Source organism: Podarcis melisellensis (assembly GCF_964234715.1).
Source record: "Podarcis melisellensis genome assembly, chromosome: 10".
NCBI lineage: Eukaryota > Metazoa > Chordata > Lepidosauria > Squamata > Lacertidae > Podarcis > Podarcis melisellensis.
Genome location: NC_138542.1, coordinates 45,351,307 through 45,374,823, shown reverse-complemented (window position 1 = coordinate 45,374,823; position 23,517 = coordinate 45,351,307). Strand labels below are relative to the sequence as shown.

Sequence of the window (23,517 nt, the reverse complement as noted above, 5' to 3'; positions counted from 1 at the left end):
GGAATAATTGTGCAGGGTTAATACACAGATTGGAAGCTGAACTGAGCACTGAATACTTGCTGGAGAATCACGCTTTGCTCTTGATTATAATCACACTGAGTTTAGGAAATTAAGAAAGCCAATTTTATTAAAGGGAAAACATACCTGATAGGAAATATCCTTTCTTCTGTCTAACTAAGATGGAGATACAAAGAACCATGCCTGCTCTTTGTTCTCAGCAGGAGAGACATACAAAGATGTCTCTTCTCCCAAGGTGAAGAAGAAAATGAGGAAAGCAAGCCTGAGAGTATCAGTCTAACCCCTGATGGAAGGTCAGCACAGTTAAAAGAACAGCTCTATGAAGTTTGGAGGTTCCTCTCTCTATATTTTCTCCTATGCAGACCCACCAGTCTTCCATACAAGCTGAGTTTCATCCTAAAACTTCCCACACGACTGAACACTTTTTGTCTGTCAGCCCATTCCCATTCTCTTTGTGACAACAGCTTTGATCTCCACAGCCCCCTCAATAATGGGGTTGGGAGAATGTTGCTTGTCCTTTTCCTGGATTCAGAGGAACATCCTGTGCAAGTGGTACTTGTTTTTCTTCCCAAGCTGTTGCAGTTAGCCTGCCATTCAAGGGTCACTAGAAAACACGAAGACCAACAAAATACACATTAGAAGCAGGAAAGTGGCTAGAAAGGAATAAGGGAGAGAAAGGTGTGCTAAGGGAGGAAAAGGAGAATGAATTCAGCAGAGAAGCTGAATGAATTATTTGCATCTATTTTCATGGTGGAAGATGTAGGGCAGATCTGATCACCTGAACCAACTATAGCAGGATGAGAGTCTGAGGAACTGAAGCAAATAGTACTAACAAGAAATGAAGTTCTAGGCCATATGGACAATTTAAAATTCACAAATTGCCGGGTGCAGATGGTATCCACCTGAGAGTTCTTTAAAAACTCAAATGCTGATCTTCTAACAAAAACATATACTTTGCTCCTTGCCTCCATACCTGAGGACTGAAAAGTGGTCAATGTGACACAATTTTTAAAAATGAGAACCAAGGGGTTTCTGGTAATTACAAGATAGCTAGCTTAACATCTGTTTGGAGAAAGGTTTATTAAAGCTAAAATTACCAAGCATATGGAAGAACAGTTCTTGCTGAAGCAGAGGCGGCATGGCTTCTGCAAGGGTAAGAAGTCCTGTCTCATTAAGGAATATGACGAAACATATAGAGATGATCCAATCAGCATTATATATTTAGACCAGTGGTTCTCAAAGGTTGTGGTGCGCCACACTGGTGTGGCAGGAGAGGATGGCAATATGGCAGGAAGATTCAAGGATACTGTAATCAGTATTTTATTTAGGGAATGATTTGTGTTCTTATGTAGCTGCATTGTTTTATATTTTCTGGATGTCCCATGATCATATTATAAACTAGTTGTGTTCTATGTTACAAATCAAGCACTGCCATGAGGTGTCTCTCCCCATGTATTTCTTACACACACAAAAATCGCTGGTGCGAACAACTTTTTATTCTGAAAGTGTAGCCCAGAGAAAAAAGTTTCAGAACCACTGTGCTATGGAATTCATTCCCATGAGATGTGATGACTTGGGTGACTTTAAAGGAGGATAATGGCTAGTAGCCTGGATGTCTATGTTCTTCTACCTTTGCTGAGGTGGCCGATCTAGCACCACCTTTCTCACTTCTGAAGATAAGGGAGCTCAGAAGAGCAACTGAGGAAGGCCTTAATATCTGGGCAGGTTCATGCAGTCCTTCTGGTATCCCAGTACTAAGCTGTTTAAGGGCTATGAACATAAAAGCCATGTGCTTGACAATTGATTGTTAACTAGTTCAGTTGTTTTGAGACTGCTGAGATGTGATCCATTCAACCAGCCAATTACGAATCTTGATGTAGTATTTTGTACTAACTTAAGTTTCTAAGTATTCAGCAAAGGCAGAACCACATATAGTGCATTACAGTAGTCAAACCTGGATGTTTCCATAACATAACTATGGCTAGAAGTCATTTGGGTCTCTAAATATAAGACCAAATCTTTCGGCACTGCAGATTGTCGTCTGAGTACAACCCTGCCAAGAAAAGGCTCAAGAACACCATATAAGCTAGATGAACTGCCTACCAACAGAAACTGCACCTGAGTTTCAGTTTATTGGCCTTTATCCAGTCCGTGGCTATCTCCAAATACCAGCTTACCGCTTTTGCAGCCTCACCTGATCTCTGATGAAAACGATAAACTGATCTGGGTGTCGTCTGCAGAGTGATGACGCACCTTGTCGCAAATCTCCAGATGACATGTGCCCTGGTTATGATGTTGTCCTTGTGCACTAGAATATGCTAGGTGCTGATGTTGTGTAGAAATCTTATTACCACTAATCCTATTAGTCTGAACTCCAGATTTCATGTTGAGGGATAATTCCTCTCTCAGCCATTTTGTAAACAGTTGAAAACAGCAAGCCTTCAGTGGGATTTCAATGTCACCAGTCCCAGCAATGATGATGTCCAGTTGGACCTTCCAGATAGAATGCAGAAGTGGCTGATGGTGGAACAGTTCACTGGAGGAAATTGATGCAGGAGAAAACCATGGTCTAACTTTAGGGACCATGGTTTCTTTAGTAGCAATGTACCTTAGGACATGGATTCTCAAGCTTTCTACTCCCAGGGCTTACCTGAGATGGCTGAAAATCACTGAGGCCCACAAATTACAACATGGTGATGCAGGAGCCAAGCAAAATCCAAAATAGTGGCAGGTGGAGGTAAAGTTTGGCATAATCAGCTGGCAATTACTATTACTTTCTGCTGATATCTAATCCATTTTTTGAAATTGCTAAATTATTTGCCTTAGCTTTTTCCTTGTGGCAAGGAGTTCCATAATTCAGCTTTCCTCAAGCTAAGTAAGAACAGTTGCCATGGGTGTATTGTGACTCAGCCACTCCATATTAAGAAGAATTTGCTGATCCAGTGGCTTTAAGTGAAAAGGGTTTGTCCACACTCAACTTGTACCTTATCCCACCAGATTTCAAAATGTTCAGTGTCCTTTGCCCCTTCTCACTGATCCTTTGGCATTCACCTCTTCCTCTTCTAACAGCTCCCCTCTCTTACCACCTTCCATTCTAATCCCAGGCCAGTGAGGAGGCACTGGACAGGCTGTGGCACCAAGGGCCACCTGAAAGTGGCCCTTGACTCATTGCTGGGTCCCAGCCTAGTTTGAGAAACACACCGCCCAAGGAAATTCACCTGTCTCAAGGTGCCTCAAACTACCCTAGAAGCTTTACTAGCCTTAAATATAATAAAACAGCTTTCTATACTTAATTGTAATTAGGTAGACTGAGAGCAAGGCAATATTGTGACTCCTGTTGCAGACCAATACTCTGTAAGCCATACTGTACATGAACCAAACAGTACCCATTTGTAAAAGTAGCAAAATAACGTATTTTTCCGTTTATAAGACGCCCCCATGTATAAGACGCCCCCTATTTTGGGAGACTCTGATTTAAGAAAATGGGGGGAGATGTATCCATGTACAAGACGCCCCCCAATTTCTGACATTTTTAGGGGGGGACCTAGTCTTATACACGGGAAAATATTTAATTAATTCATGATTATTTACATTTATGGTGGCGTCGGGGTGGTTACATGCAATCCTGCTTTCAGTATTGCCCTGCAAAAGCTTCTGGTTGGACATAATGCAATATAGTTGACAAAAATGCATAAACATTACATATATTAGAAAACAAACTCACTTAAAAATGCTGGTCAATTTTCATGAGGACTTTTTTGTATGTGAATGTAGTGAACTAAAGTTAATACTGAAAAAAATGAGAAACAGGTTACATGCATGTAAAAAAAGTAGAAATTTAAAACATATATATTACAAGCAGGATTTTCAGTTAATCTCCAGTTTGCTTCTGCCCACTGGAAGAAGAGAGGCCTGCAACTATGAAAATAAAGGTCTTCTCTTGACTTTATATACCTCTGCATGCTTGCTTCTATCACAAGCAGCAGGTGGTTTTAGACTGTACTCTTTTCCGTTGTTTCTGAAAGGTCTCCAGGAAGCGAGTAGGGACACTTATGGCTGCAATTCTATACTCACTTTGGAGTAAATTCCACTGACCTCAGTCAGACTTACTTCTGAGTAGGCATAGGCTTTCACTGCAAATTATTTTAAAAACATTTTTTCTGCCAAACAACACTTAAACTGATTTACAGAAAGCAAATAATACAAACTAACAATACATATACTGTAATACATACACATAAAGCAAATACATATATGAAACACTAGGTACACAATAATAGCCACATAATAGTTCTGAACCCAAAAGCTTGATGAAGAAAGGTTTGCTTGAAAACCTCAGGTGATTTGGCCTGTCATATATTTTTGGCAGGAAAGTGCCATAACACTTAATGCCACTAAAGGTAAAGGTAAAGGTACCCCTGCCCGTACGGGCCAGTCTTGACAGACTCTGGGGTTGTGCGCCCATCTCACTTAAGAGGCCAGGGGCCAGCGCTGTCCGGAGACACTTCCGGGTCACGTGGCCAGCGTGACATCGCTGCTCTGGCAAGCCAGAGCCACACACGGAAACGCCGTTTACCTTCCCGCTGGTAAGCGGTCCCTATTTATCTACTTGCACCCGGAGGTGCTTTCGAACTGCTAGGTTGGCAGGCGCTGAGACTGAGCAGCGGGAGCGCACCCCGCCGCAGGGATTCGAACCGCCGACCTTTCGATCAGCAAGTCCTAGGCGCTGAGGCTTTAACCCACAGCGCCACCTGCGTCCCGACTGCCACTAGTGGGACCTAAATTCAAGATCTTAATTCCCAAAGGGATGGACCCAAAGGAAGGCATTCCCAGTTCTAGAAATTTAGGTCCGCAGACTTTTAGGCATGGTCTGAGATGAATTTTACAAGCACATTTGATGCTAGTGTGTCTTCCAAGATTTTAGTACAGTTCACAACTTCTAGATTATATTAATTTGTTTATTCCAACAATGGGTGAATTAAATCTTTCATTCTTATGTGAACTGAATTGTAATTATAAGAATTGTTTGTTGTTTCTGACTGTCAATATGTACCTATTATTGCTTACTTTGGCTCTAGTGCACTCCTACCCATTGGAGGCTGGGGTCCACTGGGATCTGCAGGGCGGAAGGCAAGGAGGCCAACAGTATATAGAGCCCAGAACCTTTGGCAGGCAGAAGCAGAGCCAGTAATAGGTGAAGGCAACTAATACTGGTTTCTGTCTGCAACCTCCTCCCTGCTAAATTCTACATAGGCAACACTGGGACTAAGGAGCAGAAGTCTGACAATCACTGCCACCCCCTGGTCTGGTTGTAAATGGACTAGCCTCCAATGTTCCCACCACTGGTGTTTAAAGCCAGGTGCATATAAAAGATAAAGGTAAAGGACCCCTGACAGTTAAGTCCAGTCGCGAACGACTCTGGGGTTGCGGCGTTCATCTTGCTTTCCAGGCCGAGGGAGCTGGTGTTTGTCCGCAGACAGTTTTTCCAGGTCATGTGGCCAGCATGACTAAGCCGATTCTGGTGAAACAAGAGCAGTGCATGGAAATGCCATTTACATTTCTGCTGGAGCGGTCGGTACCTATTTATCTACTTGCACTTTTATGTGCTTTCGAACTGCTAGGTTGGCAGGAGCTGGGACTGAGCAACGGGAGCTCAGCCTATCATGGGGATTTGAACCGCCCACCTTCCGTTCGGCAAGCCCTAGGCTCAGTGGTTTAGACCAGTGACACCCGTGCATATGGCATTAGCTAAATCCAGTCTGTTGAGAAATACTCCTGTTTGATATGCTTTCCTTCCTTGAACAGGAGTTCAGAGAATTCCAGGAACAAGGAAAATTAGGTAATGTGCATCGGGTGCAGACACTCTGGCCCCATCTCTGATGTGTGCAGCGAATAGCACTTGAAACACAGTGAGAAACGACTCTGTTGCCTTTTTAAGCCATGGGGGGCATACATACCCTGTTTTAAAAGGTTTTATTTAAATGGATTTTTGTATCGCTGTACTTTTACAAAATATTGCAAGCTATTTTGCAGGTAAATAACTCAAAAAGTGGAGAATAAATTATTTAAATATGACAGAAACTTCCCACTGACAACCTTCCTTGGAGGTTTTTAGTTGAATGGCTATCTGCCATGGATGCTTTAGCTGAGATGCTTGCATTGCACGGGGTTGGACTAGATGACCCTCCGGGTCCCTTCCAACTTTACGATTCTCTGACAATGGGTGGATGCTATTTTTAAACGAAGTTCAGAGGCGTATGGGTGGTGTGTAGGGTAGGTGAAAGAACAAACTGTGCGTGTTCCTGTTTTCCTGCAGAGGGTGTGAGGGGCTCCCTTTTGGAAGCCTCATTGTTGCTGCTGCTGTTCCTCCTGTGAATGCGCTTGCTGGCCTCCAATTCGGCGAGCTTTGTGACCTCTAAAGACGCCAAGCTCCTCTTTCCGGGGCTGCCCCGCTGGGCCCCCTCCTTCGTCCCGGCACCCCTTTGGTCCCCTCACCTTCCACTCCCACGCAGGTGAAAAGGGCTCCGCCGCCTCCCTCTGCTGGTTACCCTGGCGCGCACCCTTCGCTTCAAGGCTCACTTAAGGTCAGAGCCGCGGGTGCGCGTCGCGCGCAAAGCAATAGGGCGTCTCGGCGGCATACCCGCCAGCGCGTGGGGCGGGGCCCCCATGCTAATGAGAAACTCACCCCTCCGCTGCACGTGCCTGGCGGCCAGCCCCGCCTTCCCGGAGGCCCTAGCCAATCGCAGGGCGCAGAACGTGAGGGTGGCGACGCTGGGCTCATGAATAGTTAAAAGCGCCTCGGGGCCCCCCGGAGAAGCCGCCGTCCGGAGCGGCGCACGCGCAGTCGTCTTCGTTGGTGTCGAGTGGTGGCGGGTCGGCCCCTCCCTCTCGCTTCGCGGGCGCCCCCTCAGCTGGCCTCGTTCGCCGCCGCCCGCTCCTCTCAGGGCCTTCACGGGGAGGGTGGGGGTGTCTCGGAAGCCGCCGCCGCCGCTCGCCGAGCGCTTGGTTATAGTATGTCCAGCCGTGCCGTGCACCAGGAAGCGGCGGGGACCGCGGGAGCCGCGCAGCAGGAGCGGGGCCTGGCGGGCGCCTTCCCCTTGGTGCTGAAGAAGCTGATGGAAAACCCGCCGCGGGACACGCGCCTCGGTGAGGGCGGCGGCGGGAGCGCGGGGGGCTCCGGGCAGGGCGGCCGCTGCGGAGCGAGCCGGAGGGTTGGAGGGGAACGGCGCGCGCAGAGTCGCATCCATTTTGCGGCGCTCTGGCGCCCCGGTTTGTCCTTCGCCTGCCATGATCCGGGCGGCTTGTTTACGCGCCTGAGATGAGCAGCACCAGCCCCTCCTGCACGCTTACGAGGGAGCAAGCCTCGCCGTGCAAACGTGCCTCGGGTGGCACCGCAAGGGGTCGTGGCGGAGGAGGCAAAACAACGGCTCCTCCCGCAGCGTTGAGGGGCCGATTTGATCTCCCGTTTCCCCCATAACCACAGTGGCAGCGTGGCTGCCAAAACTACACACGGAAAGGCCAGGCGCTCTCTTCGCTGCGCCGCCCTTCCCGATCCAGAGAAACGATCTGGAGACCACAGATGGGGATTTCGTCAGGGCTTCAAGCGAATACTCTTTGCAAATATTCAAGGTTGAGTCGCGTGGGGGGAAGTGAGGGGGAGGCATTTGCCCTGGTTGTTTTGATGCTTCGTGGTATTCCGGAGATGGAGGTGTTCCTGATTAACGTAAGCATGCATACGTGTTCTGGAACCGCCCTTCCCAAGTGGCACACCTGCATGCACATTTCTCCATTAACATTCCAAGATGGATGTGAATGTAAATCTCGTTTTGTAGATGTGGCAAGGATGGCTGACCTGCATTTGTCTCTTGCAATTCACCTGGTTCCACAACACCTGTCTGAATCTGGATGGATGGTAGATTTTTACTCATGGTAGATAAGAAGAAAATCTACAATGGACAGTTTGCTAACCTCAGTAGTAAATGTTAGCCTTCCTCCAGTTTTGGACGTTCACTGGAGCCCTGTTTTTATTTTCTCAAAGCTCCTTGGTTTCTGGTCTAGGTGATAAAATTCCTTCCCTGTGCAGAAGGTCTGGAGTGCTGTAGATTTGACACTCAAAATAATGGACACCCAAAAGTATGTGATCTTGTGTATTGGGTGAAGCATGGAGTGTGGCTTTGTTTAAAATCTTATGGGAAGGTGGTTCTTTTATTACTTGAAATACTTAATGCAAAGTAGATGCTCCAGCATTGTGCCTGCTGCAGCCCTTTCCTAATTCTTGCCGTTTGTTTTCTATTACTGTAATAAAAATTTTTACATCTACATATGTTTTCAGAAGTCAACTGATTTTCCTAAGTCTTTTTTCTTTTCTTTTTTAATCATTTCAGTTAAAGCAAAGGAGAAAAACGTAAAAACAAGTATCATGCATACATACTGTTACAGGCTAAATATGGTAGCATAAGTGGCTGACAACATTTGAGCAGAATTATTAAAATTCTACTTTATGCAAACCCTCTTCTCCCCTTTCACCACCACTTCAGCCAGCCAAACAAGCTTTTTTAAATAGGTTGTCCAGAGAGGGGCATTATTTTGCAAATGGGTTGTTTCAGATCTAATGTTTGTGTGTGCACAGTTGCTATATAAGAGTCCACACACTCTGGGTTTTTTCAGTCACCATATTAATTATTGTTGCACTTCTTGATGTCCACACCAATGGGAAAAGTTTGGCAGAAAATATCCTGGGTTAGTTTGAGGACCACTGTATTATATATCCTAGAGCTGTCTTCCAGGTTTTCACAATTTCCTGTATGGCCACCACTAATAAAAAAAAAAGATAAGATCCATGTACAGAGCCTGTCTCCATGTCACTAAACATTGACAAATGTTTTCCCCCCTTTTATTGTTTTTGGACTGCAATTCTATATATTGAAAGTAGGTCCCAACACATTGAGGCTTATTTCTGAGTAAACATGCAAACAATTGCACTGTCAAAGAAACATGTTAAAATGCTTTGCCATATGTTGATCACATGTAAACTTCTAAAATGTAGCATGGCAGTAGTAACTGGGAAGTTAGAATGTTTATCTTCATGTGATTTACTAACACTATGTGGACATGTATTGCCTTTTAGGACAGTTACACTTTTACAGCTTATCTGCCACATCCTCACTGGTGACTGGATGTAAACATATAAAAGGGAAATGTATGTCTCCAAACATGCAGTGGATATGAGTCAGCCAGTTGTGGCTTCTTAGTGCATGTTTACCATAGCATCAAAGACAGACAAAGTAAACACTCACTTTGGTGAAACCATAGTACACTACTTAGAATCCAGGGTTTTAACGGTCTTGCTGTGAGTTGAGGGACTGGAGTTTGCTGTGAACATAGATATTTATAGTTATGTGCTGAGTGTGCACACCAACATTCATTCTGATAGTTTAATCTCAAAGTCCAGTGTTGCATTTTGTGCATAATTGCTACCCCCATTTGAAAAGGGATGTTTCTAATCTTAAATGGTTCTGTACTGGCACCTATCATGTGCCTTCTGATAAGTGTATTGGGCTATGATATTGTTGAGTAATTGAGTGGTGTATATGTTTGAACCACGATTATAATTCTCCATAAGATTAAAACCATCATTTCATTTTACATTTAGATAAAGAGAAGAAGGAAAAACTTGAGGAAGATGAAGCAGCAGCTGCTAGTACAATGGCAGTCTCTGCCTCCCTCATGCCTCCCATCTGGGACAAAACAATTCCTTATGATGGGGAGTCTTTCCACCTGGAGTACATGGATCTGGATGAGTTCCTGTTGGAGAATGGAATCCCTTCCAGTCCTACTCACCTGGATCTGAACCAGAACCCACTGCTGCCTGTGGCTGAGCTGGAAGGAAAAGAACCAGCCAGTGTTTCTGCTGCTACCACCCCACTCTCATCATCTTCCACAGTGGTTTTCCAGCCATCAGAAACTACCACAAGTGCAGGTATGGGTAATGATGCCAATCTGAATATTTCGTAATCAGAAAATCAATAGGATATATTTGCCTGTTGTGCTTTAATGCTTTTTCATTTAAAGTGGAGATGGATGGTTAAAACAGCTGTAGCAAATCGGCTTAAACTTGTCTGTGTAACTTGCATTGCTTCTGCAGTATAGCTCATTATCACTGCTAGTGCATTGCTTTTACACTACATCAACTACAGCGGCCCTGCCTAAGTGACTTTTTGGTGCCCCCCCCCCCATGAATGAAAGTAACGTTAGAACTAGACCTCCACTGCATTAATTGTGCTTCTGGATCCTTTGCACAGTGACATACCCTAACGTTGGGATAGTAGTGTAAGTCTGTTCTAAGCTTTAAGTGAGCTGTACTTTCAGACAGAGCATGCTCTTTTACAAAGCCTGTGTCTGTTTGTGTTTCTTGTCACAACAGGTAGCTTAATAAATGGTTGCTGGGAGATGTATGTGGAATATGGAACTATTATCTGAAAATGTGCAGAGTCCCAGTCATGATTGCTACACCCAAACATCTTCTGACCAATAGACATATTTTTTCACAAGTCCGAGTTCTCTTCTTCATAGATTACCATCCAGACAGCAAAGAATAGCAAAATGTTATCCTTCACATGAGGAAACAGAGCACATTAATACCCTGCATGTCTGGCTATCTGCTTTGGCAGACGTGATGTTGAGGGGAATTGTTTTTCTTGAAAGCATGAATTTGTTAGCTGTTTTCATAAGCAGTTAATCTTATTTGACAGATGAACAAGATCTGTCTATCTATCTATCTATCTATCTATCTATCTATCTATCTATCTATCTTAACAGGATTGTCTTTACACTCTTCCTGTAGTTTTACTGCATACAAGCTGGTACACAGTTTGGGGTAGTTAACACAAGAAGACTGCAGATGCTGGCTTCTGGGAATGACCCCATCTGTCCCGGATTCAGAACAAATTCTTAATGGATTGTTAGTAGGATGTTAATTGAGATTAATAGCCTCCTCCGCACTCACTCACAGGCGCACTCATACCCGTCTTTTGTATGGGACTCCAAGCAGGCTGGGGCAGTCCTGTGGCTTGACATTAGAAGAAGGAATGTACTTTTTTGTTTTGCTGTCAACCTTTCAATTTGCTGCTGTCCAGGTTTCCTTGCATATCTTAGGTGCATTTCTGAAATACCATGGATTGATGTGGTTATTATTATTTTTTTGGTGAGTTAAATTAGCTAGGTGACCTGTTAACTGACCTTAAATTGATTGTATCCCAGCTCCTGCTGCAAGTATCAGGGTGTTTTGGTGGGATGAAATGGGTGCACTAACTCCTGTCACAACAGCACAGCCTTAAGGCTGCTTTATAGTGATTTTATCCTTGTGGTCTTTTAATTACCCTAATTAACTAAAGTCAAGGGTATGTAACTAAAATCACACATTCTTCCCTTGCCTTCTTCCTTCCTCTCCCAAGGGTGTCACCTTTGTGTCTAGATTTAGACCAGAAGTCTCTTGGGGTGAGGACATGTCATATCCTCCTTTGTAAAGTGCCATGTACATGGGGGCGTTAAATAAAGGGGGGCTGCTTTTGACCCTTTGGTTTCCTTGTTGCTATGTTCCTCACACTGACTTCCTATTTCAAATTTTTTTTCTTTGCCAGAATCCTCACCAGATAACGAGAGACTGACTCCCAGCCCTGTTGATCCAGAGTGTGTTGAGGTTGATGTGAATTTCAACCCTGACCCTGCAGATTTAGTGCTGTCCAGTGTTCCAGGAGGTGAGCTCTTCAACCCTAGAAAGCATAAGTTTGCTGAAGAGGACCTGAAACCACAGCCCATGATTAAAAAAGCCAAGAAAGTCTTTGTCCCGGAAGACCAAAAGGTAACACCTCATTTTTATCACAGTGTTAGAATGTGAGTTAGAGAGCAGTGTTCATGTGTAATTTTTTAGAATGAGTTATTGCATAGATGGGAGGTAATAATGAAAAGGTTATTGGAAGCTGGTTTGTTCACTACTTTGCTGTTCTGTTTCATAGTACTGGTATTTCCTACAGCTCCCCCCTTTTTTTTAGTAAATCAGCTGACCCCTTTTGACCTATTGTATTGTTTGTTTGGTACAGAGGTATGAGCATACCTTCATCCTTCTCTAGCAACTACCGTGTGTGTGTGTGTGTGTGTGTGTGTGTGTGTGTGTGTGTGAACATACACATATACATGCTGTGTGTGTGTGTGTGTATATATATATATATACGTATTTTTAAGGGTTACCAGCATTTGGTCAAGCATATTTCTATATTTCAACAGAAGTATAGTGTCCTGAGAAGGGACGCAGGTGGCGCTGTGGGTTAAAGCCTCAGCGCCTAGGACTTGCCGATCGAAAGGTCGGCGGTTCTAATCCCTGCGGCGGGGTGCGCTCCCGCTGCTCGGTCCCAGCGCCTGCCAACCTAGCAGTTCGAAAGCACCTCCGGGTGCAAGTAGATAAATAGGGACCGCTTACCAGCGGGAAGGTAAACGGCGTTTCCGTGTGCGGATCTGGCTCGCTAGAGCAGCGATGTCACGCTGGCCACGTGACCCAGAAGTGTCTACGGACAGCGCTGGCCCCTGGCCTCTTAAGTGAGATGGGCGCACAACCCCAGAGTCTGTCAAGACTGGCCCGTACGGGCAGGGGTACCTTTACCTTACCTATAGTGTCCTGATCAAAGGAAGTAATAGAATTATTCTATTTTGCCTTGGTCAGACCACATCTTGAGTACTGTGTCCAGTTCTGGGTGCTACAATTGGATACAGTATTGACAAGCTTGAACTTAAGCAAAGGAGGGCAACTAAGATGATTGGGGGTATGGAAACCAAGTCTTATGAGGAAGGGTTGAGGGAACCGGATATGTTTAGCCTGGATAAGAGGAAACATGAGAGGAGATATGACAGCTATCTTCAAATATCTTAAGGGCTGTCATATAGAAGATGGAGCAAGCTTGTTTTCTCCTGCACTGGAGGGTAGAACCCAATGGATTCAAGTTACAAGAAAGGAGATTCCAACTAAACAGTAGGAAGAACTTTCTGATAGTAAGAGCTGTTTGACAGTGGAACAGACTCCCTCAGAAGGTGGTGGACTCTTCTTCCTTGGAGGTTTTTAAGCAAAGGTTGGATGGTCATACATCATGGATACTTTAGTTGAGATTTCTGCATTGCAGGAGGTTGGACTAGATGACCCTTGGGGTCCTTTCCAACTCTACAGTTATATGACTCTATGATCGAATAAAGCAAAATGACAGTATGTCCCACTAAATCCTGTTATATAAGTAAACCCAGCTGTTGAAGTGGATGGTAACCACTGGAGCTGTTTTAAGATGTGTTCTGTCTGTTGATCAGGACTGTTCAATCTAGCAGATTGTTTCCTGTGCCAGATTTCTTGAGTAGTCCCCACATATGAGACACAGCAATTTTCCTGGAAGTTGCTAGGGCATGGATAACTCTTGCTAGGCTGGGTTGCATAGCTGGTCATAAGAAGAGGCCATATGGTAGGTACTTTTTGATACCTGAAGTATTTCACTATTGAACTGATTATTTTCTCTCTAGGATGAAAAATACTGGACTAGGCGGAAGAAGAATAATGTGGCAGCCAAACGATCTCGTGATGCTCGTCGCCTGAAAGAGAACCAGATCACAGTCCGAGCTGCCTTTCTGGAGAAGGAGAATACAGCTCTGAGGACCGAGGTGGCAGAGCTGCGAAAGGAGATGGGGAAATGCAAGAACATTGTCTCTAAATATGAGAGCAGATATGGACCCTTGTAAGCAAACCCTTTTCCCTTACTTTGTTCCTTGGCTTGCTCTGTTTCAATAGAGACTAATGTTTGTAGCTCGGTTGTTCTGTAACCGTGAACAGGATCCACTTCTTCTGACACAACTTGGTCAGGCGCTTTCTGATCCTTGTGTTGCAATATGCCAATTTTTAATATTTTAAAAAACAAATTTAACACATTTTAAGAATTTGGTGTTTCTAATCAAATAACACTCATTTGATGACTTGAGGAATAAATCTGTCTATGTTACTAGACTGGCAGGTATTTTACTGCTGTCATGTCTGGAATGGAAGGCAAATGGTTCGAAAGTATTTTCCTTTAAAACAAATCATATAATGTGGAAGGAATCATGCTGAAATAATTTTGTAATTGCTCCCTTTTCCAAGTTATACATATAAAATAATATGATGTGCAGGACTGATAGTTTTCTCTTACTTTGAGAACAAGTATGAATCTTCTTTTCAGTTCTGGGCCTTTTGATTCTTTTGGGCAGAAATGAGGCTTTGGCTTCAATCCTAACCGTGACTACTCAGAAGTAAGTCCTGTTGAATGCAATGGGACTTACAAATAAGTGGGGTTTAGATTGCAACCTTATCAGCTGTGTATCTCTCCAAACAACACTGCTGTGGGGGTATTCTGAAAAAAATTATAAATTCCTTTGCATATTGTAAAATGGAAGCATTTCCTCTTAATTGATTTGGATTTTTTTTACTTTCATTTAAGCAATTTGTCTCCAAATCACTTGCATTAGTTTTTTTAACTAATATGAGTGGCTGTTGAGAAAATAACCATATTCACTTAAATTACAGGTTCAATTCATTATAGTAAATTCCTGCACTTAATTCTTCAAAGGAGTATATTCTTATTTTTATTAAAAAAGTAATGAGCCACAATATTTGTGACCTAGAGTTGTAGGGTAATATTAGTCCTGGGAGAGCTTGCTTTAGACCCATTAAAGTGATGCTTTGCTATAGTGTTGGTTCTGACCTGACCAATGTAAGAGGTGGGTGGGGCACATTACCTTGTTGCAAGCTATTTAATTTATTCATCCTTTTGGGTTGCCTTGCATATGGTTTCCCTGACAGCTGCATGTCATGTCTCAAGCATATTTTAGTGCTTATCTTGAAAAGAACACACAAGGCTTTCCCCATAGCTGCTATTAGCTGCTAATAACCTCCTCCAGCTAAAGCAGCATACATTGGTGTAATCCTGGAGACCTTCTTCAAGGCCATTGGTTGCAAGGATACATAAGAATGTCAGTAATACAGAAGTAAGTGGGCACCTTGAATTTTAGCAGAGCCAGTTCAGGTGCACACATCCCCTTGTAGCAATTTTTTTCAGCATGTAATACGCTTTCTTAATGATCAAGGAGAGAAAAATGTCTGAATGCTGAACTAGCTTTCAGGCAGAATGGAGGTTTTTCTTAAAGGCAATGTTTGGGACATTGCTGCTGTTTTAGGATAATATAATCTAGATGTGCTGCAGCCAGTAACAGACCTCTGTTGTGCCCACCCACCCACTTTTTAAAGGGAGGTCACATTAGTGGTGTTAAAAAACACCAGGTACAGGGTATGGATCAACAGTTGGGCAAGCTCTGCCATGGCTCATTGATAGAAATGGGAAGCAGTTTAATTTTGTGCAGTTAAAATACATTTCCTAGAATTGTTCTTCCCTCTCGTGATACCTTGACTCAGCGGAGTGGTTTTAATGCTCATGTAATGCTCCCCAAGTAGTCTGTTTCCTTTATAATGGGGAATTGGTAACATCCCTGAGAGTGAATGTAACAATATGCTGTTTTATAAATAGTCATATTCTTGCTTTGCTTTGTTTAAAGTGACTTATCCGATTCCGAGTGATGCAACTTTAAAGACTCTTAAAATCACAAAGAAACTAAAAACTACACATGAAACCACCTGCCATCAGAATGAATAGTGAAAGATGTGAGGTGTTCCACAACTGATGATGACCCTGCTTGCCTGCAAGTACCTCCCTCTGAACTACCCAAGGGCTGAGCATGATGAAAACACCAAGGTCTCTAAGGGTACATTTCTGTTGTACTGCTATTTTTCCTTGTACCCACAACATGCAGTACAGTTATTAACTCTTTTCAATGACACTTGGTGCTCGTGTCCTTGAGTTCAGTTTGAATAATTAGTGGTGATCCTTTATTGGGAGGAAGGGGCAAATATTAAGGGAATATAACTATAATTATTCAAGATTTCCTTCTGTGTTTCTTTTTCATATCTGTTCTGTGCTTTAGAATGGATATCAATATTGCAGCTAAATTCTGTTAATCTATTGTATCTTGTACTATTGGAGCAGAAACAGCATATGTGGGAAACAGATTAAAAAGAAATAGTTTTGGGTACACTATACAACCAACATATCAATTAAAATAGAAGTAATGGAAAATAACACGTACCCCAAGATGCACTATATCTTAACAAATGCTAACAAGTTAGATGCACCTTATTTTCTCGGCTGATTAAAGCTGACACTCACTTTCTGAAATTAGCACTTTTTCTTAAGCTTGCTGACTGACAATAGAATGATTGTGATGGCATGCTGATGCATTTTCACAATCTACTCCTTGTAATAATCCTAAGAGATTTCTATTTCCTTACTTTCATAAACATAGATGTGTAATGAAGAGGGAGCAGTATAATAAAAGGACAGGTTGCGAAAGTAGGGTGACTCAGTTATTCACTCAGTTACTCATTTTATCTGCTGTTGCCTATCTTCTAGAAGATGCAAGTTCAACATCTAGTTTACTTTTTCTTGCTGAACAAATTGCCCAAAGTCTCTTATCAAAATTGGGGTGGCCTTCTGATTGCCCCAACTGAATAATTACAGAATAATTGCTGAGTTTCACTTCTACCTGGTCCTGTACATGTTAGAAATAAAATAAGCAACGTTTATGCTGTTTTCCCCTACTATTTTTCCCTTAAAGATTTCTGAATTTCACTTGAGTGCCTGAACATAGTATGATGAGCATTGGACTCATTAATCTGAAGCATCAGACATAGCACAGTTGGAATATCCCATCAGATGCATGCCTATGTGGTAGCAGAACCTGTCGCTTAGACCCTAGGGACAGCAAAATGGCTTGTGGAAATAGGGCATTTCAATTCTGTAGAAGTTACACCCTGAACATGATCTACATGAAACTTGTAATGTGTCAAGAATAGATATATTTCACAACTGGATAAAACCCACACCAATTTGTCATAGGACTAATGACTGGGTTAGCAGGCTTCCATCAGTTGATTAGGAAAGCATAGCACAGAGGTTGCCAACTTTTTTAGGCTTGTGGGCACATTTGAAATTTTGGACAAGTGCACCATCCCTTCTGGCCACTTCCCTCAGCCAGATCAGCCTCCCCACAGAAAGAAGATCGCTTTTCCAAGTGATCTTATCCAGAATAATTAATCTGGGCCTTGCAAAGGACATGGAGCTAAAAGAGAAAGTGGAAATAAGCATCATGCTTCCAGTGCTTCCGATTTCCTCATTCAGCTCTATGCATTCCAGCTCATTAAAAGGGCAGAAAGTAAGAGGGGCTCATTTGGCCTGTCGGAACCATGGGAAGACCTCAGAGGCACTATTGTGCCTACAGTTCAATGCTTGACAATATTTTTATAATGTTATACTGTTTCAAAATTCATAAACAGAAAACATGTGCATGGATGTTCCATTTATTCAATTCTTATTAATTTGTGACTCCATGCACATGTTTTCTGTTTATGAATTTTGAAACAGTATAATGTTATAAAAATATTGTCAGTACATTATTAGCCAACGTGTTGCTTGTTGTTGTTTAGAGTGCTCTGTTGGCAACACGGGATTTTTTGGGTGTACAGTTCAATGCTGGCAATCCCTGCTTAGCACAAGAGGCTTCAAGATTGCTGTTTCAGATTCAGAAGTTGGACTTGACAGGAAAGTCCCAACACAACTATGCTAGTAGATTACATTTTGCAAAACACTGATTTTCTGCTGTTTTCAAAGCGTAATCCCCACAAAATTAAGAAATTGCCTGTACTATTTTAATTGTTTGCAATTAATGCACCAGTGTGCATATTACTTAGTAAAATTGACTGTGGGCTCTTTATAGAATCTCTCAAAAGTTGGAGAAGATTGGTATAACAATTAAATACACACAGAAAGAAAATAATATCAGAATTGTAGTACTAATCCAAATGATGTGCTGCATACCCTTATAACTTCCAGTTGGAGCCAGATTTCCAATACCTGTGTGTGTTACATTAGAAATGTAATATATGGCTCTTCATGATAGCTGTTAATAATTTTAGTTCTCCAGCCATTTTATAGCACAAAACAACTGAAATAGAATATGAATTCCCACATTTAATGTGCTTTGGTTAGTCACTTGGATGATTTGCATGTGTTGTACAACACGATGCACAGGTTATGTGTGTAACTTTACATGTACCTTAGTGTAGGAAGATGAAGTAGTAGTAATACTCTTCCCAGGAAAAACAAATGAGACACATTAAACATCATGTGACTTTATAACTTTGTTTCTTTAAAATGCATTATTTCTTAGTATGGGAGGTAGATAATATATCATTAGCATAACCAGGTCTTCCACCTTCCTCTTCATCTTGGTAACCAATATATAGTGATAACAGTAGAGAATAATGTTCTTAATTTGCACTAACGTTTAACATTAATTTGTCCAAAGAAATAGTGCAGGATGCCTGCTATAAGTATGCAAACTCTTCTACATACTGCTGTTTAATTATATAATGGAATGGCCAGAGTGTGATCTGTAGGATTACAGACCTTGCTGGGAACAGTACTCTCTTTATGGTTACCCAGTTACTATCAACATGCCACTGAAGATCCAAGGGTTAACACCTTTTAATTTTTTAATAAATATTGTGGACAAGAAAGAAAATCTTCAAAAGCAAATAATCTATATAATAGAGAATTTTGTTATGGTAATCTTAATGTACATGATCATCCCCTTGAGAGAGATTGAAATAAAATATCCCCCTAACTGAATTTCATCCATAGATGAAATTAATTGAATAATAATAATAATAATTTCTAAATAATAATTTAGAAGCTGATCTTCCTTTTCTTAAAGATTTCATTTTATTGTACAGGCTTAGCATAGGCATTTAACTCTGTTTATTGGTTTTTAATCATTCTTTAATAGTCATGTGAGATTTCTACTTTGCAACTAGAGCAATGATTTAGGTTTAAGGGATAATTTGTGGTTCTTTGTGATCAATCTCTGTGCAGGTTTCATGTGAAATTTTGGTGGAGTTTTCCCTTATTCATTACTTTTGTATCATTCATTCAAGAAGTAATGGAGGCATATATTTAGTGCTGTGGGTGCTGAAGCCTTTATAAGTTTTTATATTAAACCTGTGATATTAATCTTGGTTGCTGTTTTGTATAAATTCCCAATGTCTTTGCAGGTGGGTTTTTTTAAAAAAAGATATTCATTGGCACTTTCCCTTTCTGTGCTGTGTTGTGCTGTATTGTGCCGAATAACCAAGTATTCTAGATGTAGAGCTTGCTTCTAGTACTCCCTAGTGGGCAGTCCTTCTGTCAGGTATCAAGATAACAGGTGCAGTAAAAGAGAACCAGCAGCTAAAGCTTACAGAGATACTGTAAAATTGTTAAGAGCAAATATATTTTGAATAGTTAAGACATACTAGAATCTGTGGTGTTGTTTTTTTACAGAATTCCTAAACACCTCTGGGCCATAAGCATCTAGTTCAATGTTTTTTCTACCCCCCACCCCAAAAACAAAAAAACCCCCAGAATTTGGGGATGATTTAACACATATACTCATGTTGAGGCTGATTCACCCACTAAAGGCAGCTATACAAAACTGAATTGTTTCAACTTCTAGAGTAACAGAAATCTTTGCTAAGGAAAAAAAGGCGCATTATCTATCTTTTTGTATATGCACATCTGCTTTCCTGGAAAAATGTGTACACTGATTCACTAGTATTCATATACTCTTCAGCTAAATATCTACTTCATGTATTTCATGTGTGCACCCTTTTAGATCTGCCTTTTTAAATGCTCACCTAAATTTTGTGAGTGTGATAACCATGTGTTTGCAAACATACATCATGCAGACACACTTAATATATAATTTTATATCCTGCGTATACATAATAATAATTAGAATAATCTTATTATTTATACCCCACCCATCTAGCTGGGTTGCCCCCAATAGTCTCCCATCCAAATAATTGATCAGGTCCACACCTGCTTGGCTTCACCTGCAATGCTGGAGCCTCAGGTATCCATGGACACATCTCCAGGCAGCCTTGATTAACTGCACCTCATTACGGAGCACACAGTCTGTGACAGATCTGAGGTTTGCCTCTGTGCAGTGTGCATAGCCGTGACAATGCTGGCAAATCGAAAATTCTTAACTGATTACTGTCCCTTTTTTAGTTTGAAAACCAGTTAGAGAGAGAAGACAGATGTGACCTGTATAGAGCAGTGAGATTTGTTTGGAAGAAGCTTCACCTTGTTCAAGCATGTTCTTTAAAAACAAACAAAATAAAATACCAAAAAACTGTTTCGCAAGTTTGCAGCCCAAGCCAGGTGTGCATGTGGCCAGGGGCGGAGGAAGGGAGGTGCGATGGGGGCAGGTTGCCCCAGGTGTCTTCGCTCAGGGTGGTGACATTCGGTGTGCTGCCGAAGCCTACCCCAAGCTGTCAGGGGAAGGGGGGAGCTGCGCCACTTTGCTGGCAGCATTCCCCCCTTCCTCCTTCGTTTTGACAACGGGGGGGGGGGGGAGCGGCGAATGTCCGCCCTCAGTGGCTCCCTCCACCCCCAGCTGCAGGGCGCACGCACCGCTCTGTGCACCCTAGTGGCTATCCTGCGCCTGGGAGGGCACCCTCTGGAGCACACCCACCCTGGGCAGCGCAGGCATATGCTCCGCCGCTGCATGTGGCATTGATAGGATGGCAACTATAACAATACACACAGTTTTCCGCTTTAAAAAACAGTTTTGTCCTTTTTTCATTAACAGAATAAGGCAAGGCTGATTTCTGAGCCAGCATTGAATTCACTGGTATGCAGATCTCATTAAGCTGAGAAGCAGGGAAGAATTCACTGGATGTTTTACTCAACTAAGCTACGCAACTATGTTTTACTCAAAATAGACCCATTGAAACTAACGAACCTCACTTAAATTAGGTCCAGTAATTTCACTGGGTGTAGTCTGAATAAAACACCCTCTCTCCCCCTGTGGCTCCAAAACATACTCTATATATATATTACATCTGTTTTTTCCCAAATTTGTCACAGAACCTATAAAAATACTTAATGGCAACTACATTCCCTCACAATGGCAATGCCTGGCATGTCCGCCTCGCCTTGCTAAACATCTTTCTTATGAAAACAACACAAGTTTAAGCTCTCCTGGCTGGATGATGCCCAGCAAGGAAGATGCAACGTTGTAAGAGACAAGGCATTGCTGAGCTCAAAGTCATTCTCATTGTGAACTTTAGATACTAATTCTCTTCATTTGAGTTAATTTATAATGAGAATTGCTTTTGATGTGAAAGCTTGTCAACTTGATTATCTTTCTGGTGAACTTGTACTATCTAATTATAATGAAAAGAAGGTGAGGCTGAGGAGGGAATATAATAATTCTATTTTTCAGACTCTTAATAACACTTCTTTCCCCACACATAACCTCCCCCACTGCTCCATTAATGCACATGGTTCTTACTTGTGGTTCCTAGTAGTTCTTTCTTGTGAACTTTATCTGAATTAATCAGCAAGGCAGCCTCCTAATACAAAACTGAGGCTGAGGTGTTCTTTGTATTGTTTTGCTGAACTAGGATAACAATTAACTTGTGCTTTGAGGCATCAGTTGGCAAGGTGTTTAGTTGGGTCCAGAATAGCAGAAGTGTAGTGTTTTTCCATTTGTGTCTGAAACACAGTAATAACATGATTATTGGAATACTGTATTTTGTACGACAAAATATGTAAATACACTTTAATATTAATCTCAGTCCTCCTGGAGTAATAAGTGCTTTCATTGTAACCTCTGCAAACTCATTAAGATATTTTAATGTAGCATGGTTTGAGGATTTTGTTTCTTAGAAAACTGCAGAAATCAAGCAAGATTAAATTATTGTAGAGCTTTGGTTTGTGATGCTTTCTATTTACAAAATGTTTAATAAACCACAAAAAGCAGAGACACTTAGAATTGGCATGGGAGCTATTTCTGTGGTCACTGAGTTTATTCATAATCATGCTCAACTGGTTTTGTTTGGAGGCAAGCCTACCTTGCCAGTTAGCAGTATCCTCGTGCATTAATTCCTGTTGACAAAAAGCACATGATGATTTCAGAAACGCAAACTACTCTGAATGTTGTGTTGATACATGCTGTTTGCACCAGCCTGGTGTGAATTGTCATTCAGCACACTATCCATTAGGTTTATGGTAGCTTAGCCATAAAAAAATGGTAGATGAATTTGGAAATATATTTTTTTTGGTCAGTATGCTACATTGGCATCTGTTGCATGCAACATACTTCCCTTAGCATTTCTCCAGCTCAGTGACATTATTTCTGCTGTTAAAACTCCATTATCATTGGCATGGAAACCTTGGTCTGCTTATAACATAGCTGGATACAGTGTCCCTTTAAAAATATGTTCTCAGATAATCCTGCAGCGTAGCTATGTTATTTTTCCATAGTTAGAGAGATTAACTACTCAGGAGTTTCATTGTCTTTAGTTCATTCTGTTCATTTGGAGCAGCAGGTGAGTGTTTATCTCCATTTGTCATTAAACGGGAAATGTGACTGCAATATAAAATGTGACCTTTTTTGGTCAAAACTACTCTTTGTTTTTGCTGTATAACATTTGCATTTCTCTTTGATGTGTTCCAGTATGTACTGAGTGAAAGTGTGTAGATTAGTATATAAAATGCTTTTCAGTCATGGATTTTAAGGCACTACATAGTAGGATCGTTACCATTTATAAAAACATCAGGGTAAAAATGTCTATCCCTACCCATTTCTTTTCCTGTACACACAAATGAATAATGGATGACTGTTGAAAGGACTTAAAAATGATAATCCTGGTAAGAAAAAAAACATTTTCATATTCAAAGCCTACCTGGTATTCATTTTTATGACACTTTCTAAATGATAGAATTAAGGATATGAGCTCTCTGATTGTGGATTGTCTGGGTATGCAAGTCTCTCTGCTAAGTGTCTTTTTAAAAAGAATGCTTTTGTTTTAAAAATGTAAAGTTTTGACTGTATTGAATTGTTGGATTTTCCCCCCTTAAAAAAAATAAAGTGTATATTCTACTAAGTACAAGATATAGTCACTGCAGTATATTGTTTGCAAACTGTCACCAGAACATAAAGATGTGGTGCAGATCCTTCAGCTGTCTCTGATGTCTGTCTGTAGGAGTTGGTGTCAATAATCACTTTCAGAAGTCTGGCTGTACCCTTGCTTCCTATATTTACAAGCTAGTTCTGGCCATGAATGAACACAAAAGTTTGTTTTATTTATATCTATTTCTCCTCATGTTTTTACCTTGTGAGTGTATCAGAAATACAGGCATACCTCAGAGATATTCCAGACCACCGTATTAAAACAAATATCACAATAAAGGGAGTCAAACTTCTTTCTTTTCTTTCCCAGTACATATAAAAGCGTTGTTTATACTTTAATGCAGTCTATTAAGCCAGACCCCCTGGCTG

At 41.7% G+C, this 23,517-nt stretch overlaps 1 protein-coding gene and 1 long non-coding RNA gene across 3 annotated transcripts in view; one reads left to right on the top strand and one right to left on the bottom strand.

Moving 5' to 3' along the window:
* Positions 1-23,128, top strand: part of TEF (TEF transcription factor, PAR bZIP family member) — a 28,009-nt gene extending 4,881 nt beyond the window's left edge. The window contains exons 1-5 of one of the 2 annotated variants that reach the window (XM_081928705.1): positions 6,875-7,164; positions 9,671-9,997; positions 11,658-11,878; positions 13,573-13,784; positions 15,631-23,128. In XM_081928705.1, the coding sequence (XP_081784831.1) occupies positions 7,032-7,164; positions 9,671-9,997; positions 11,658-11,878; positions 13,573-13,784; positions 15,631-15,652 (915 nt within the window). In that variant the 5' untranslated portion in view covers positions 6,875-7,031 and the 3' untranslated portion in view covers positions 15,653-23,128. Of the gene's footprint in view, positions 1-6,874; positions 7,165-9,670; positions 9,998-11,657; positions 11,879-13,572; positions 13,785-15,630 lie in introns of those variants that run through there. The other variant, XM_081928706.1, reaches the window with a different exon arrangement.
* LOC309379500 lies at positions 101-3,520 on the bottom strand. The gene is made up of 2 exons (XR_014172515.1): positions 2,213-3,520; positions 101-622 (listed from the first exon to the last, which is right to left on the bottom strand). It is a non-coding gene; the product is annotated as an uncharacterized lncRNA (long non-coding RNA).
* Positions 23,129-23,517: the final 389 nt, after the last annotated feature.